Consider the following 13,744-nt stretch of genomic DNA (forward strand, 5'->3'; position numbering starts at 1 on the left):
TTCCGTCTTTGAAAGAAGCAACCTTCCCAACACTTCAAAGGTCACGCGTCAACCCCAAAACAGTCACGTGTCGGTCAAGTAAAAGCCTCAACGCGTGCTGTGGCAAACGCATCTCCAAGGATCCTATGGTGCATAACCGCACGTGCCGGTTCCCAGAAAATTCTCACCGGTAGCCGCCGGTAACCCCCGAGAGTTAAATTCCGTTTCAACTCATACGTTTCAGAAGTTTTTTTTGATCAAAAATCAGAAAGTGCGAGATAATTCCCAAGAAAACCTCAACAACCGAAAAGAAAGAAAGAAAGAAGAAAGAAAGAAAGAAAGGAAAGAAAAAACAGAGAAGCCGTTTGAAATCGAATCGAATCAAATCAAATCAATCCTCTTGGAAGCGTTGAGTTTGAATAGAAATTGGTGTGAAAAACTTGGAAAGATGGTGGCTGAAGCAGAGCTCGTGTGTCAACAGAGCGTGGCGTTGTTGGATGTGAAGTATTTTCCGAACAAAGGGACTGGAATTCACGAGATCGAAGACGTAGCACCCACTGCTATCTCGCCTCCGAGTTTTGACCGAGCTCGACCTTCTGAATCGGTCTCCGCTCAGTTACTCACTTCACAAGATGTCAGTTTTTCAGAACCTTACCCAACTTCCTTTTTTTCTTCTCTAAATTTTGTGAATTCTGTGTTTCTGTTCTTTAAATACAGTATGAACGTTTTCTTTCTTTCTTTCCGTTTTTCTTTGGTTCGCTTGTTTCGTCTTCTGAATTCTTTGATTTCCTGGAAAAAGAAATTGGCTTGGTAGATTCTTAGGTACCTGAATTATGCAATTTTCGATTAGATTAGTTCCTTATGTTTCTTACTTGTTTGATTTAGCAACCTGTGTTTAGTTTAACATCTTCTTTCATGTTGATCCGATTTTTGGTTAGCACTAAGGAGCGAAATGTTTTGTGAATCTCTCTCTGGCCTTTTGAAATTGATTTCTTTTTGTTGGCGTAGATACGCATGGGAATGGATTTTTTATGTAGTTGGTACCATGAAGAATAACGCTCTTGCTAGTGCAACCAAAGGTGTGTTGTTGTGGATCAAATCCTCCATGAATAGTTGTAAATGTGATTGTATGTGATTACAGATCACATCCTTGTTGGCTGTAATTAATAACTATATGTAGCCAAAATGTTTTTATTGCTGAATGATGTGATTGAAGAACTTATATGAATGTTAAATGTTAATTATGAAATGCATTAAGTTCCACCTATTGGGTTTGTTTTGTTTCTGATTTTGATTTATGCAGTGTAGAGCATGATTGTGCATATGTTGTGTACGGGTCAAGCTAACTAGATCTTGTCCTTTGATATAGTGATTCTCATTTTCTGTGATTTGATTGTGGTACAGGAAGCCAGACCTACCGATAGAATCTCAGATGCAGCTCTTGAAAATGCTGTTCTGCAATTTGTTCCCTGCATCCGTTCTGGTAGTTTTGCTGATATTGGGCCACGAAGATACATGGAAGATGAACATATAAGGATAGATGATTTGTCGTCTCACCTTGGATCACTGCACACCTTTCCTAAACCGAGTGCTTTCTACGGGGTAATTAATGTTTTCACCATGGTAGCTCAATCTTTTGTCCATTCAAATCATGAACTTATTTGAGATTTGGTGATTCTCACAGGTTTTTGACGGTCATGGAGGACCTGAAGCTGCAGCTTATGTAAGAAAAAATGTAATAAAATTCTTCTTTGAGGATGGTAGTTTCCCACAGACATCTGAAGTAGATAATGTGTTTCTGGAAGAGGTTGAGAATTCCCTAAGGAAAGCATTTCTTTCAGCTGACTCAGCATTGGCTGATGATTGCAGTGTGAACACGTCATCAGGCACCACGGCTCTCACTGCATTGGTGCTTGGAAGGTAAATCCATACTTCACTTCCTTGGTTCTCTTTTGTTCGACGTGCTCTTATTTAATGTACATATGATGATGTCAAACTCAAACATTAAATTAGGTTTAGAGCCTGTGACCTCTTTATATTTGCATTGCTGACCCTGGTGTAATGTTCCAGGCTTCTGATGGTGGCCAATGCTGGTGATTGCCGGGCAGTTCTCTGTCGTAAAGGAGAGGCCATTGACATGTCTCAAGATCACAGGCCTATATATGCATCAGAGCGGAGGCGAGTTGAAGAATTGGGCGGTTACATAGAAGATGGTTACCTTAATGGGGTTCTCTCCGTTACTCGAGCCCTAGGTGACTGGGACATGAAGTTACCAAAGGGTTCTTCCTCCCCTTTGATTGCAGAGCCTGAGTTCCGACAAATGGTCCTAACAGAGGACGACGAATTCCTCATCATAGGGTGTGATGGCATCTGGGATGTGATGTCAAGTCAGCATGCAGTTAGCCTTGTTCGCAAAGGTCTGAGGCGACACGATGACCCTGATAAATGTGCAAGGGACCTCGTCATGGAGGCATTGCGCTTGAACACATTTGACAACCTCACTGTTATCATTGTTTGCTTCTCTTCCCTTGACAACAATGAGTCCTCTACACCTCCGTCTCCACCTTGCCAGCGGAAAATTAGATGTTGCAGCCTCTCTGCAGAGGCTCTTTGTAGCTTGAGGAGTTTATTGGAAGGGAGTGCCAGCAACTAAGCGTGTATGTACATTAACATCAAATAAAATGTGGTTGTCGAGATATTGTATGCTGTTTTTGGCTGCTTCAGTTATATTACCCATTGGAAAAAGTAGCCATAATTTTTTCCTACGTGGTCGGTTGATGTACATAGACCGGGGTCAGGGATCAGTGGTTGGTGGTTGCAGCAGCGGTGACGGCGGTGGGCGGCCGTGTATATATGTATTATTGTTAGATTTATTTTGTATTATAGTCATTTTTGTATCCATGACGACTGCCAGATTCTTGTACCCATTCTTATGTTTCAATAAAATTGTTCGGAATATATTACACTCTATTGCGTTTTCTGATAGTAATTGTATGATAGCAGGGATATCGGAGTTAATCCACACCTAGACGTGGCGAGTAATTACTGATTAGCTTTGAGGGTATAATTATCCTTGGTTCGATGAACAAATTTTACTGCAAATGTCTACATGAATATAAATACATAATAATTCTTGTCTTGGAATGATCAAATTTTACATTTTTACTGCAAATGTCTACAACAATATAATAGTCCTCGTCTTATACGGGTGCAATTTGACTTCGTTTACAACGTGGTCTAAAACCGTTTTAAAAAATAGGGAAAAAGACAAATAGGTCCTTGACTTTTCAAACTTTTGACAAATACATTCCTGACAAAATTTAAATACAAAAATGTCCCTGATTTTAACAAACGGAGGACAATTTAGTCCTTCCGTCTATTTGCCTCTCATACACCTAACGAAACTGGCTGACGTGGCTGAAACGGTGTCCAGGTGTCCGTTACGGTGCCACGTTGGAAGGAGAAAAAAGTTTGAAGGACAAATAAGTCCTTGACGTTATTTTACAAATAAAGTTCGAAGGACAAATAGGTCCTTGAGAATTTTTTTTTCAAAATTAATAAACTCATTTCCTAAATTCTCTCATTTATCTCTCTCCATTTTTATATTTCTCTCTACTATTTTTACTCTATATATAATTATATTTTATATTAGTAATTTGACAAATCAAAATATGTCATTCGATATTTTTTTACAATTAAAATATTTTAAATGTAAAATTATACACATTAAATTATTTTAAATTTTAGATAACAAAAGCTAAAATTAATTATTAATAAAAAATTAGACTTTTTCATATAAAAATAATAACTAAAAATCTTATTATTTAATTTTTTATCTGCACATATCTTGGTCTTCTTAGTCAGAAACTTTTGTCAACTTACAATTTTTTTTGTAAAAGTAGTTTGATTTTATAAATCTTTTGTGTCATGCATAATTTATACTGTTAGAACAAAGTGAACTATAATTTAAAAAAAAATATTCTCGTAATGTTATTATGCATAAAAATACTAGTTCTAATATAATACACAAATGCACTAATGCTAACTTAATACATGAATGATGCACAAATGAACTAATGCTAACTTGATGCATAAATGAACTGATGCTAACTAATGCCACTGGTATGATGAAAACTGAACTAATGCAATTTAACAAATTCTAATATAATACACAAATGCACTAAAACTAAACTAATGCAATTTAAGAAAAAAAGTAGAAACATAACAAGCCCAATTTCTACAATTTTAATACAAATAATTTAAATTGTAGAATAAAACAAGTTAACTAGATTTCAAAATACAAGCATAATTTTATCAGAAATTATTTTTAATATGGAAAGAAAATTGGTGTTTTGGTTGAATACTGACATTTGAAGTGTATTACAGTATTGTGGAAATTATTCAACACGCCCCCACGTGTTGGCTAAGATGTTGCCACGTGTTCAACACGCCCCCCACGTGTTGGTCATAATGATGCCACGTGTTCACCACGTCCTACGTGTTGACTTCCCACAAAAAAATCCACCCATCTATAATTACACTACATTCTCCCATTTTCAACAAAAACACCAATATTTTTTCCATAAAAAAAAATTAGCCTAATTTTATAAACTAAATTCTCATAATAGAAGCATAATAGAAGTATAATGAAAAAAAAAATTCAAAGACCTATTTATCCTTCGAACTTTATTTGTAAAATGACGTCAATGACTTATTTGTCCTTTGAACTTTTTTCCCCTTCCAACGTGGCACCGTAACGGATACCTGTACACCATTTCAGCCACGTCAGCTAATTCCGTTAGGTGTATGAGAGGCAAATAGACGGAAGGACTAAATTGTCCTCCGTTTGTTAAAGTCAGGGACTTTTTTATATTTAAATTTTGTCAGGGATGTATTTGTCAAAAATTTAAAAAGTCAGGACCTATCTGTCTTTTTTCCTAAAAAAAATAAAAAAGTTGATGTAAAAACTCGTGTTTTGCGATTTCATATAGGTTTTACATTTTAGATTTAGGTCTCATCTAGGAAGATCTATAAATCATTCTTTTAGAATAAATCATCAAAATAGTACGGAAAAGTTTGCATCACTGACAAATCTAATTTTAAAAGATGCTAATAATAAATAAACTTTCAAAACATTTAAAAAGAGAACAAAAAGAACTAGATATCAAATATTATATATTTTACAAGATAATTTTGGAGACTAAATTTTGATGTAAATTTCACAATTATGATTGAAAAAATAAGTTATTTTTCTTCTTAAAATTTAGTAATTTTTTATCAAGTAAATTCTTTTTTAAAAGCTTTATTGTGAATGATAATATTTTTGTGAAAAAGAAATTAGAGATCAAATTTTGCTCTAAATTTTTTTGTGTATCTTCTAAATATTTATTTTAATGTTACTACAAAAATTTAGATCTAATAGATAAGCCGTTTGCTAAATATGAATTTTCTTTTGTTATTTACAAAAAAAATATTTATTTGTTTTTTTGGTCGCATTTTCAAATCATTTAGAAACTGTTTTATCGATAATATTTTTTAGAGACTATTTTGTCAACGGGTGAATCTTTCGGATACCGAATTGAAAGTTAACCATTTTAATTTTTTTTAACTTATAAAATATTACAGCATTATTTGATACAATTTTCGCAATTTTTTAAAAAGAAAGTTAATAGAGAAGTTAAAGTAAAGTGATTTTTCTTGTAATAATTTTTTTCTATCATTTTTTTTAAAATAAATATTTTTATAATTAAAAAACCAAACACAAAATAATTTATATAAATTATTTAATATAAATCTTTATATTTTAAGTTGTATTTTCATAATAACTTAATTAAATTTTTTTATCCAAATTGGCCTTAATCAATTTGGTTTAAGTTTACATTTTGAGAATTTTCGTTTATATTGTCATCTTGGAAGATATTTTTTAAGAGTATATACCTATTTTGGTCCTCAAAGAATTTCAGATTGGACACTTTAGTTCCCAATTAAAATTAATTACTTGATTGATCCCTAACAATTAATTTCGTCAGTCACTTAGGTCCTTTACTCCGTTAACTCTAACGGAAGACAAAATAGTCCCTGACAACTCTAACAGGAGACAAAATAAATTTAATACTCATAAAAATTAAATTTATTTAACAAAATTATTCAACAAATTATATCCCTAACACATTTCTTTCTTAAATTTATAGGAAGAGACATAATTATTATATAAATAAAGGAGTAAATGGTCAAATTCGTTTCTGAAAGATCACATCATCTTTAAATTAGTTTTCGAAAATTTTTTTTAATCAAATTAGTTCCTAAAAAATTATAAGTTAATCATTTTAGTCATTCCGTCACTTTCATAACCAACACCGTAACAGTTGCCGAGTTGACCCACTAAATGACAGCATATCATACACTTGACGATATCCATTTCATAATGCCATATGTTTATAAAAGAGTTAAGTACGATTTTGATCTCTAAGGTATAGGCTGAAAATTTTTTTCGTCTCCAACTTTTTTTTTGTATACAAAATCGTTAAGAGATTGGAGACGAAAAAAATTTTCGAACTATATTTTAGAGATTACAATCGTACTTAACCCTTATAAACTAAATCAAATTAGTCCTCTAACTTCAATCCCAGCCCAGCTCAGAAACCCCAATCATCATCTTCATTCTTCTTCCTCTTCACTCTTCTAAGACAACAATATAAATAAAAATGATGATTAAAAAAATGACCATCCAAGGGAGAAGAAGCTAATGGAGTCGCCATTGTCGTTACCGATTCTGCTCATCGTCTTCGTGCTCTGTTCTACCTCCACCACCGCCTTGCCTCCCCTCCTCTTTTGCTGGACGCTTTCCACCAGGTGAAACATAAGAGTTTTTTTGAGTGAGGGAAGTGAAATGAGGTGGAGAGTGCGAGGGATTGGAAACCAATGATACGATGCCCTTTTTGATGCACTCAGCTCTCCATAAGTTAAAACAACATTCTTTTATGCACTGAGGTGTAACTTGACGTGCTAGGTCAACTTTAGTTCACACCGTTAGCAAAGAAAGTGATGGAAGAACTAACACGACTAACTTCTAATAATTTAAGGATGAGTTTGATTTAAAGAAAAACTTTCGAGGACTAATTTGGAGATCACGTGATCTTTCACATACTAATTTGACCATTTACTCATAAACAAAGTAAGCTCGCAAATATTTCTTATTAAAGTTTGAAATACCCTAAAGAACAACGCTGGTTTTGCGGATTTCACAACAGTATTCTGATATTATTACGTTTGAAGCCTTTATTTGGCATTAAGACCATAATTTCAATGAGTTAGCACAGCCATGAAAAAATGAAAACAATGTATGCATATTTATATATGCAAAATTTTAAGTTTAGTCCCGTTCTAAAAATCAGCTACAACATTAATAATAAAATCAGGTGTAGCTTTTTGCAAACCTAGCAAATTGTTCCAGACCACGTTCAAGCAAATTTGCAAGAAAAGGTTGTAGTGCCTGCAACATATTATCATGGAAATGTAAAGAAATCAGAAAGGGTTACCAAAACGGATTCAAAACTGCAAAAGGAGAGAATCTAAGGAGGAAAATAAACGATCCGGCAATTTAAATAACCAGATCAAACAACTCTTCCCACAACCCGTCACACATTCCGGTTGTCTAATCTTTGCACGGCTGTGTGGAGTGCATTCCCATCACAGTGCATGCAAAGTCCGGTTGTCTGATTGCATAGTCGTGTTATGAGTTGTCAATTTGGTTCTCAAACCCAGTCGTAGAAATAACATTTTTGAGGAGTAAGGGACAATCCAGTGCAAAAGTATTCTGCATTAAAGCAAAATGGAAAAAGTTTGCACCCAAATGATGTAATATAGGCAGTCCAACTTGATAATTATACCAGTGACTGATTCTATGGCTTAAACCCATGACCTTGAAATCACATGGAGATAACTCAACCGTTACTCCAAAACTCCCCTTCATTTTTGAGAAGATGGGCAAAAAAAGATTATTAAACTATTTTTATGCACCATCACCTAATTTTCCTAGCATAATTGACTTTTATTAAGGCTTTTTTGTCAAATGAAGAAATTGAAACATTTCATTCTATTAATGCGTAATCACTCACCGAAGCCACCGGAGCTAAAAGTTGGGGGACTTCATACGAGACCGTAAGCTGTAAAGGACAAATGGAGAGTAGTTAGCGCTTGACTAAACTGGAGAACAATTTAAATTTCTTAGCTCCTTGCTAGAAGAAACGTGGAAATCGTGTTGATAGGGCAAAAGAGAATATTGAGATATTTTGAGTAAATTATTGCATGCACATGGCACAATGTGGTGATATACTTTTATTCTTTTGACAAAACACTGCATGATGAGACCTAAAGTTGGCATTAGTGTACCAAGAATCCTGTTAATAATATATTTGATTTATGGCATCCGAAAATGAGGTTCTGCAAAAATACCCAGATATGGAATAATGGCAAAACTAAGTTGTTATAAAAAGATAAAAGAACAGACATAACGTCTTATGCAAGGGCCGAGAAATTTTAATGACATGAAATTATCCCAGTGTAACAGTAAGCACAAACTCATGATCTTTTTTCACATGTACAGAAAAAGAAAAATCACCCACTACACCTAAAAAACTCGATTTGTTTGATAAATCTTCCAAAATGTAGGTAACTTTTGATAGGGCACTATGATCCTTCTTTCATAGATAATTTCGGATTTTTGCTCTTTTATGGGTTTTGCAACGACGTAATCTTTTATGGACATTTTAGTACTTGAATCTATAACCTATAATTTATATACATGATTAGATAAATGTGCAAAATTCTGGAGTTAAAGCTAACAGTGGTAAAATATGCAGACTTATTTTGGAGAAGTCCTTACTTCAATTACGCATGATGATGTGCCCTTTGGATAGAATCGAACAGCACCTCTGCCACGTGAAAACCAAGCAGTTAAAAGTTGAATAGCCACATGTAAAATTGGGTCTATGCTAGCCACAACTCAATTTAATTTTGTTTCGGTGATACAAAAGTAAATTACACAACATGGTGCAACATGTGTTCTAATTAGCAGGAATTCTTTAACAAGACAGAAAAATTGCATTCCACGTACATTGTGAGACATGTCTTGCGAAAGTGTTGGTCCAGGCAAATATGACCATGGCAATATTATTGGCTAATGTTCGAAAACGGTCTCGAGACACAAGTACAGAAAGACAGACATAGGTAGAGGTGTGTTTCATACTATTATCTATCTTTACATTTTGGCAGGACAGAGATTTTCTGTTTGAAACCAAAAAATTTATGTATCTGTTCATGACTCAACTAAGTGACTAACAATCAAATTCATATGCTCATTGTCTTTATATTTATGTCACAAAAACAATTTCCAAACACTACCCTTAGGGTGTGTTTACGAGTTTAGTCTATGAGGGTTTTCAAGGGGAGGAAAATGGTTTGGACGGTTAGAGCTTAGTTATTCGAATGGCAAGGATTTTGGACGTTTTTCTTAACCTTCCGAACCAGTCATTTTAGTCTATGACGTGCACTATGCATCATTCCTCTCCATTTTTAGAAGTATATGCTAAATTATTAAGCTCCCTTAATTTTAAAGTTATATGACACTGGCTCATAAAATTGGACGAGATTAGTTAGACATTACAGCGAGTGTTGATCTTAGGGAGACCTTTCCCTAAAAGTATAGGCATAAAATATACATGATATAGAAAGTTCTTCTGATTAAGCATAAGCAAGTGTAACCTAATGGTGCAAATAATATTATGTTGACTTTTTAAGGAAAAAATTCCCGGAAGCATTGTGAAGCAAAACAGATGAATAGTTCATTATCATATAAAAGACAATCAATAACATATCACTAACTTCTCAGAATATGTCCTTTATAAGTTACCTGTTTGGAAGACCTTCCAGCGATCGCCAGTGGATTTTCTGATTTGGAATGGGCTGCAAGAAGATAAAAGTAAAATAACATAAATCAGAACTTTTGAGAAAAAAGTAAATGCCATATATTTGAAAGAAGCTAGGATATTAGACTAGAGATCTTTCCTGCATATTACGAGCAAGCCAAGAGAATTCAATGTCACGACCAAATGCCTTATAATTCAACGACCATCTTGACAGGTCAGGTTTGTCAGGCAATATCTGTTAAATGGATTAAACATTAAATTAAGAAATTTCAGGGCTTTAAAATTCGTTGGCAAAACTTGGATCCAAAGAAGCGATACATTAATGCTGATCCCAACTGTACCACCTGCTGTAACAACCTGGACGGGATCCATGGATTCCAAACAAACCAGTCGAATGCTCGCTTTAGCGAAGCAAAAACTATATCTTCTTTGTTAAATTTAGCAGGCGAAAAGGCATGAATCAAACAGTTCCTTATTAAGAAAAGATCAAACACCTCCAGAATATATTCAGATTTATTATGTTGCTAAGAAAGTATAAGGACATGCTATCTGAAAAGTGCACAGGCATAAGTGAACAGGGATATTTCCTAATCAGTCCCAATTCCAGCCTACCTAAAGTGAGAGGAAGTGCATGGATTAATGCCACAATTTATTAATACATAAGCCCATGAGAAGAGCCAAAATGAAAAACACTAGTCTATTGGATAAGAGAGCTACATAGCTAAAGTAACTCAAGCTACATTTTTATACTTGAGCCTCCTCATGAGGTATGCTACCTTACTCACTCAGACCTTTGCCTCTGCCCACTCATGATCCCTGTCCCCAACCGCCGCAAATGCTGATCCCTCTTAGTATCACCACTGATCATCTCAAATCCTAACTACCAACAGTTGCCACTCCTATCCCTCTATAGCATCATCTGCCGCTACCTACTCTTAAGGTGATTTCAACTTCTTCCCTTCCCCGTAATAGTACTATGCAGTTCGTTGCCTCAACATCAGTTTGCATAACAATGGACTTCTTTTTGTTCAAATGTGGAAGTAATTCTCAGTTATGTAGGTGTGCCCCTTTGATTGTGTTTGTCCGACAAAGTTCTAAAATCTGACAACCAAATACAGGGGTAAATACCCTTTTCAGCCCGACTTTTTACCTGTGAGACATAGCGCACCCTAATCATCCTTAAACCTCATCCAGGCCCTCATCCACTAACAAAAATAGATAAGACGACCCTGCAACCGGATGACAACCGATTGCCAGTCTGACGTGTCAGATTGAGGCTAAGGTGTCAAAATATCAGTGCCAGGTGTCAGTTCCTTTGGTTGGAGGGACTAAAAACCCCTTCTTTAACATCTTCCTCTTCTTCATCCTCCTTCTCTTCCTCTTTTTTCTGCTTCTTCAAAACCATTATCAATGGCTTTTTCCTCTTCTTCAGAGCCATCGTCAATGGCTACCCACAAACCAGAAAAGAACCCCCTGAAAACCCACACAAAACCACAAAACCCAAGTTCGTGCCTGCATCGAAAATGAATCCAAGTTCATGACTTTTCTTTCCCCACAGCCTAACATTGTTTAGATTTTTGGAGCCTATGAGGATTCTGATTCTCTCTCCATCATCACTGAGCTTTGCGAACAAGAAACCCTAGCACACAAGGATGATTTGCAAGGATCCTTGAAGGAGAATTTCAGCAGAGCAATCTTCGAGTAAGTTTTTAACTTCTCTCTTTTTTTTTTCTTCATGATTAGTAAGTTTTTGTAAACTTATATTTTTGTTCCTGGAGATTTACCTAATGGCGGTACTGAGCCTGGTGGTGTCCATGGCGGAGGAGAGATTTGGATGGGAGGCGACTCGGATTGGGCACGGCATCATGGCAGGGAGGAGGATGTGCACGTGGTTGCTGTCGGGGATGTTCGTGGCAGTTTCGGCGCTGATCCGATGGAAGGTGGTTTAGGGGGGTGGTGGTTTAGGGCGAGAAGGAGAAGAGGAGGAGGAAGAGAGAACTACAGTGGTAGTGGTGAAGGTGAAGCTCGACGATGATGGTGATGGTGATGGTGATGGAGATGTGAAGAGAATGGAGAAGAAGAAGAAGAGGAAGAAAATAGAGGAGAAGAGGAGGAGGATCAAGAAGAAGAAGAAGAAGAAGAAGAAGAAGAAGAAGAGGAGGAAGATGTTAAAGAGGGGGGCTTTTAGTCCCTCTAGCACTGATATTTTGACACCTCAGTCTCAATCTAACACGTCAAAATGGCAGCGGTTGTTAACCGGTTGCAGGGGTCGTCTTGTCTATATATGTTAGTGGATGAGGGTCTGGATGAGGTTTAAGGATGATTAGGGTGCGCTATGTCTCACGCGAAAAAGATCAAGGGCCGGAAAGGGTATTTACCCAAATACAGGTAATGTAGTTTCCCTAGGATTAGCTATACAGTTGACTCGGCACATTTAACTAACGCTATGTATAGCCCTTTCCTTGCTACCTCCCTTTGCATCAGCTAGCTCTTGATTTATGGCAGCAGTTGTTATGACCTCAGGAAGAGAACCAAACTTCTATAACATATTCAAATGGGACAGATCATGATACCATAAGGTAAAAGACTTAATTGTTTTAGGATAGGTCATGCTAAATTGTTAACTCTAGAGAATTGCTTCATACAATTAAGGGTAAGCAGGACAGCAAGCACACCTTAACAGAGGAAATAAAGGGCATCCAATTAGGAATGGCTTCGCGATCCGAATAACAAGCATAGGCGACCGAGACCGGCACATCGACCTCCGTCTTAACCCTGCAGTTAGCAACATTCTATTTTAACCGAAAGTGGGAAGCTGTGGATGGTTCAGCTAGAAGATTTCAATTCCATGCACAAGTGCTAAACGCACAGACGAATAGAATAACACACAAAATGTACTGAATCACTAACAATGGAATCATCATCTAATTCTACAATGAACAAACTGCGAAAACCACATAAAAGTGATAAAACACCACCTATAGTGGGAAATTAGTAAACCATTCCGAATTGAATCATAGCAACTGTCAAAATTTTTACCAATTTTAAATTACTTTCTGGTTGAAAGAAATAATGAGAAAATATATACGAAAACGTTGCGAATAATTGGGAAAGAGAAAGTAGTGAGGGAAATAGAGAGAAAGAGACTTACGTGCAGTCCTGCCACTCCATGACAGGGGAAAATCGCTTGAATCCATGGGAGGGAGTAGAGGAAGCTCGCTTGGAAGGAGCGTTGGTGAGCCTGAAGAATGAGTGGTTCAACGATTGAGGTGTAGAGGAGAAGGTTCTGGTTCTGGTTCTGGTTCTGAATCTTGTTCTGGTTGTTGTATTTGAAGATGAAAAGTGTGGTGTGGTTGAAACGGAACCTATGAGAGTCGCAGTTGAAGACATGGTCTTGCTGCTCTTACGCTGATGAGTATGCGACTCTCTTGTGTCATGTGATTTTTATTTATTTATTTATTGATAAATATTCACAAACCATTAAAATTTATTATTTTTAATTATTAATTTATTTTTTAATTTAATAATTTAATAATATAATTTTAATTTATATTTTTAAATATTAATAATTAATTAATAATAAAAAAATAAATTTTAAAGATTTTAATATTTGTTAAGATCAACTATTTTTAATATTTTTAATTATCATTTAATTAGTATAAATATTAAATTATTTTTAATAAATAAATTTTATTAATTTATGTATATAAATTCTAAAAAATATTAATAAAAACTGATTTAGATATATGCTAATGAATTATAGCTCAAATTGCATAATCTCTCTATCCTCGTCTAAAACGTCATGGGTTTAAATCTTTTTATCTTTAACAAAAAAAATA

The 13,744-nt window shown here is 35.3% G+C and overlaps 2 protein-coding genes across 3 annotated transcripts; one reads left to right on the forward strand and one right to left on the reverse strand.

Annotated features, from left to right (window-relative positions):
- Nucleotides 1-223: 223 nt before the first annotated feature.
- LOC107464964 (probable protein phosphatase 2C 49) lies at nucleotides 224-2,947 on the forward strand. 2 transcript variants are annotated; one of them, XM_021132214.2, is made up of 5 exons: nucleotides 468-613; nucleotides 988-1,058; nucleotides 1,384-1,581; nucleotides 1,664-1,899; nucleotides 2,050-2,947. In XM_021132214.2, exons 3-5 carry the CDS (start codon nucleotides 1,495-1,497, stop codon nucleotides 2,630-2,632), a joined length of 906 nt encoding a protein of 301 aa, XP_020987873.1. In that variant the 5' UTR covers nucleotides 468-613; nucleotides 988-1,058; nucleotides 1,384-1,494; the 3' UTR covers nucleotides 2,633-2,947. The 2 variants fall into 2 exon arrangements, with proteins under 2 accessions (XP_015939411.1, XP_020987873.1); XM_016083925.3 differs by lacking the exon at nucleotides 988-1,058 and having other exon boundaries at nucleotides 224-613.
- Nucleotides 2,948-7,256: 4,309 nt separating this feature from the next.
- LOC107464969 (uncharacterized) lies at nucleotides 7,257-13,329 on the reverse strand. Its single transcript, XM_016083932.3, has 7 exons — nucleotides 13,057-13,329; nucleotides 12,581-12,680; nucleotides 10,045-10,140; nucleotides 9,890-9,942; nucleotides 8,864-8,912; nucleotides 8,097-8,144; nucleotides 7,257-7,471 (listed from the first exon to the last, which is right to left on the reverse strand). Exons 1-7 carry the CDS (start codon nucleotides 13,293-13,295, stop codon nucleotides 7,394-7,396), a joined length of 663 nt encoding a protein of 220 aa, XP_015939418.1. The 5' UTR covers nucleotides 13,296-13,329; the 3' UTR covers nucleotides 7,257-7,393.
- Nucleotides 13,330-13,744: the final 415 nt, after the last annotated feature.

Source organism: Arachis duranensis, chromosome 9 (genome assembly GCF_000817695.3).
Source record: "Arachis duranensis cultivar V14167 chromosome 9, aradu.V14167.gnm2.J7QH, whole genome shotgun sequence".
NCBI lineage: Eukaryota > Viridiplantae > Streptophyta > Magnoliopsida > Fabales > Fabaceae > Arachis > Arachis duranensis.

Coding starts and splice junctions, on each gene's coding strand:
- LOC107464969 (XM_016083932.3), bottom strand. CDS start 13,295: ATGTCTTCAACTGCGACTCTCATAGGTTCCGTTTCAACCACACCACAC. Junction 12,681..13,056: donor ATGGAGTGGCAGGACTGCAC/GTAAGTCTCTTT, acceptor TGCTAACTGCAG/GGTTAAGACGGAGGTCGATG. Junction 8,145..8,863: donor CATCATCATGCGTAATTGAA/GTAAGGACTTCT, acceptor TGTCCTTTACAG/CTTACGGTCTCGTATGAAGT.
- LOC107464964 (XM_016083925.3), top strand. CDS start 428: ATGGTGGCTGAAGCAGAGCTCGTGTGTCAACAGAGCGTGGCGTTGTTG. Junction 1,582..1,663: donor AACCGAGTGCTTTCTACGGG/GTAATTAATGTT, acceptor TGATTCTCACAG/GTTTTTGACGGTCATGGAGG. Junction 1,900..2,049: donor ACTGCATTGGTGCTTGGAAG/GTAAATCCATAC, acceptor GTAATGTTCCAG/GCTTCTGATGGTGGCCAATG.